General features: G+C 40.8%; 1 protein-coding gene across 1 annotated transcript in view; it reads right to left on the reverse strand.

Moving 5' to 3' along the window:
• The window catches only part of GUCY2F (guanylate cyclase 2F, retinal), a 114,558-nt gene that overhangs the window by 49,955 nt on the left and 61,765 nt on the right, over window positions 1-2,838 (reverse strand). The window contains 2 exon segments of the mRNA XM_019632825.1: window positions 1,038-1,214; window positions 1,217-1,250. Coding sequence (XP_019488370.1) covers window positions 1,038-1,214; window positions 1,217-1,250 — 211 coding nt within the window.

The raw sequence follows: 2,838 nt of genomic DNA on the forward strand, positions 1-2,838 counted from the left end.
GTGCCCTCAAAAAGTTTGTAGTCCCCAGTAGTTCCAAGAAGAGTCTGGAGTGGGTAAGAGTTCCTCCAGGTTGTCTAATGCTTGCATTTCATTCATCATGAGCCTGAGAGGACTGTCATTTATAGGCTTCTCCTTTAACTCATGAGACCTTGCTTATAAGGTGAGTGGAAAGAAGATTAGAATAGGAATCAGGAGATTTGGATTCTATTGTCAGCTATGCCACTTAATAGTTGGCTGATAACTATTGAGCACCTACAATGTGTGGCAGACACTCTACAACAAAGTATACTTCATTTAGCTCCTCTGAGCCTCTGTAACAGGAGGCTAATCACACTTATTTTATGAAGAATTGGAATGAGGAAACTCTATAATGCTACTTTGAAAAAGGTTAGGCCATAAGACAAAGATCAAGACTAACATCAATAAGCAGGAAACTCAGTAAGTCATTGATTAGTCTGATCAGCCCCATAAAAATGCACATAGACACAATTTACATATTATTGCAGGGAGTTAATGGACTCCCATGAAGCCCATTGAAAGGCCTATCCATGAATGGCTGTCAGTAGTTCTTGCCTCAGAGAATGGAGGTTCTGCCTGATAGACCCAATGATCTTTTGGCTTTCTGGTCATGCTGAGTTCCATATCTATACCTATGGTATACAGGGACCCATCACCTAGTTCTAGACTGAACCACCTTTTAGAAGGTGAAAGCCAGGAGATGGGGTTAGGCAGCACCAAAGAATCTGGAAACGAGCACTTCCTTACATCCAGAAAGCAGAGGAATGTAATGGAAGAAAGGGTTGCTTAAGGTGAAAGGTGCTCAATGACAACAGGAAAGAAAAACAAATCTGGCCCACAAATTGCAGGGGATGGACAGGGCAAGTAAGTCATTTCTATAGTAGTACCTTATAACAGATATGGACAAAGGGACTATGAGAATGGGTGGGGGCAGACCCTGGGAAGGAAGGTGAAAAGTGAGATCATCACAATTATTGGAGGAAAATAAAACATTCCAAAGTATTTAAGTTCTAATCTACTGGGAAAATCCAAGATTTCCTCTGTCTTTCCATTAACCTTGACGAGATCCAGCAGGAGTGATGACTTAAACATGCAGTCGAGTTTCACATCCTGATTTGTCAGTATGTCTTCTAGGCTCCTTTGGGAACAGAATTCTGTCACAATGGCAGACATCTCTGAATCATAGAAAAAGCCCATAAAGTGTTAATATTCCCATGAGGCAAGTCCTTCATCTGGGGAGGGAAAGAGGAAAGTCACAGCTGTCCTGTCTCAATTGGGGACCAGAGTTTAGGGCACTTACTCTTCACTTCACCCTTCTTATGACTGGTGGCTGTGGTAAGCAGGATTTTGCCCCTCAGACCATACTGTTACTCCTGTGATTGTGTTATACGGCAAAAGGGANTATGAGTATATGTTATAATTTTGTATCTCGCCTTCTGTCTTTTAGGTTGTCTGTGTTTTTTGTGTCACTCTCTCTCTTCTTTGCCCTTGTATTACTGGTTAAAACTTTTAATTCCCAAGTTTCCTATATGTATTTAACCCTGTCCATTGTTTTTCCTTCTCACTCTTTTGCTTTCTTCCATCAACTCATTTCCCCTTAGTTCTTACTCACCCACTCCCACTCCCCATCTCAGATTTCTCCTATTTGATCTGTTATGATCCCTACGGTAACTGTTTGGTGCTGCCACTAGTGCACTAAATAGAAGACAAAAACACAAATTAGACATTCAGGCATGCGTACTCACTAAGTAGCGTGCCATAGTTCAGTCTGAAACCATCCCACACAACCCATAAAACATTTACTTATTAGGGACCCCCTCCTTGCATCTTTCTCTCTGACAGAGACAGTGAGGGTAGGCTGTAATGACATCTTATTCCAGAATGTGCTGTGTGGGGGTCCTGCTACCAAATTACCTTCCATTCAATCTGACAAGTAGTTATTTAGCACCTACTGTGTGTCTAGTGCTCAGTAAGTTTCTCCAGGGAGTCCTGGAGTCAACAAACAATGCAGCATAATCCTACTACAGCAGAAACTCAACATTATTGCACAGGCTTTGTTCTGAAAGTTAGGCTGTGCAGAGATTACAGCCTGCAGATTTCATTCAACTCCTTTGGCTTGGAAATGAGGCTAGATTTTCAACAAAAGTGGGGAGTTGAATCAGCCTGAAGCTTTAATTCAGTGCATATTCTCATTTGAACTTTGGAGTTACCTTGTGTGCATCAGAAGGATAAAATACATTGCTTACCTTCAGCAGAAGGTTCCTCTTGGGAAAGTCTTAGTGTTTCCAGGATGTCATTAAGGCCGTAACATGTCACTTTTAGTACAAAATGCCCATCTACCACACAGTTCCAAGATTTCAGCCTCCCATGAGTAAACTCTCTGTGGTGTGAGTACTTCATGCCCTGCAGATGATACAAACAGGATTTATTCAGTAACTTATTTAACTATTTTGTGCTTTTAGAGCTACTGTCAGAGATTGTTAATGGCATGAGCTATTATGTTCCAAAATTTGGCGTGTTTTTTTTTTCCTTATACACAGGCAAAGCATAACTTGGACAACAAGGATCGTTTCAGGTCCCTTTCAGTTCTAAAATTTTATGCTTTGATGAAGAATCACATATCGTGTGTATAGAGAAATGTGTGTTACTGGAAAGATTTATTAATCATTCTGAACACAGGATGGATTCATACATATATAATTGCCAATAATTTGAAGATTCTGATTTTCCCCCCAAAGGTCTAGCCCAAACCTCATCACCTATTGGCAAGAATGGAAATTTGAACAGCCTTTTGGGTGGACAAATTGGCATAGCTATCAA

This window comes from Hipposideros armiger, unplaced genomic scaffold (assembly GCF_001890085.2).
Source record: "Hipposideros armiger isolate ML-2016 unplaced genomic scaffold, ASM189008v1 scaffold_1182, whole genome shotgun sequence".
NCBI classification, from domain to species: domain Eukaryota; kingdom Metazoa; phylum Chordata; class Mammalia; order Chiroptera; family Hipposideridae; genus Hipposideros; species Hipposideros armiger.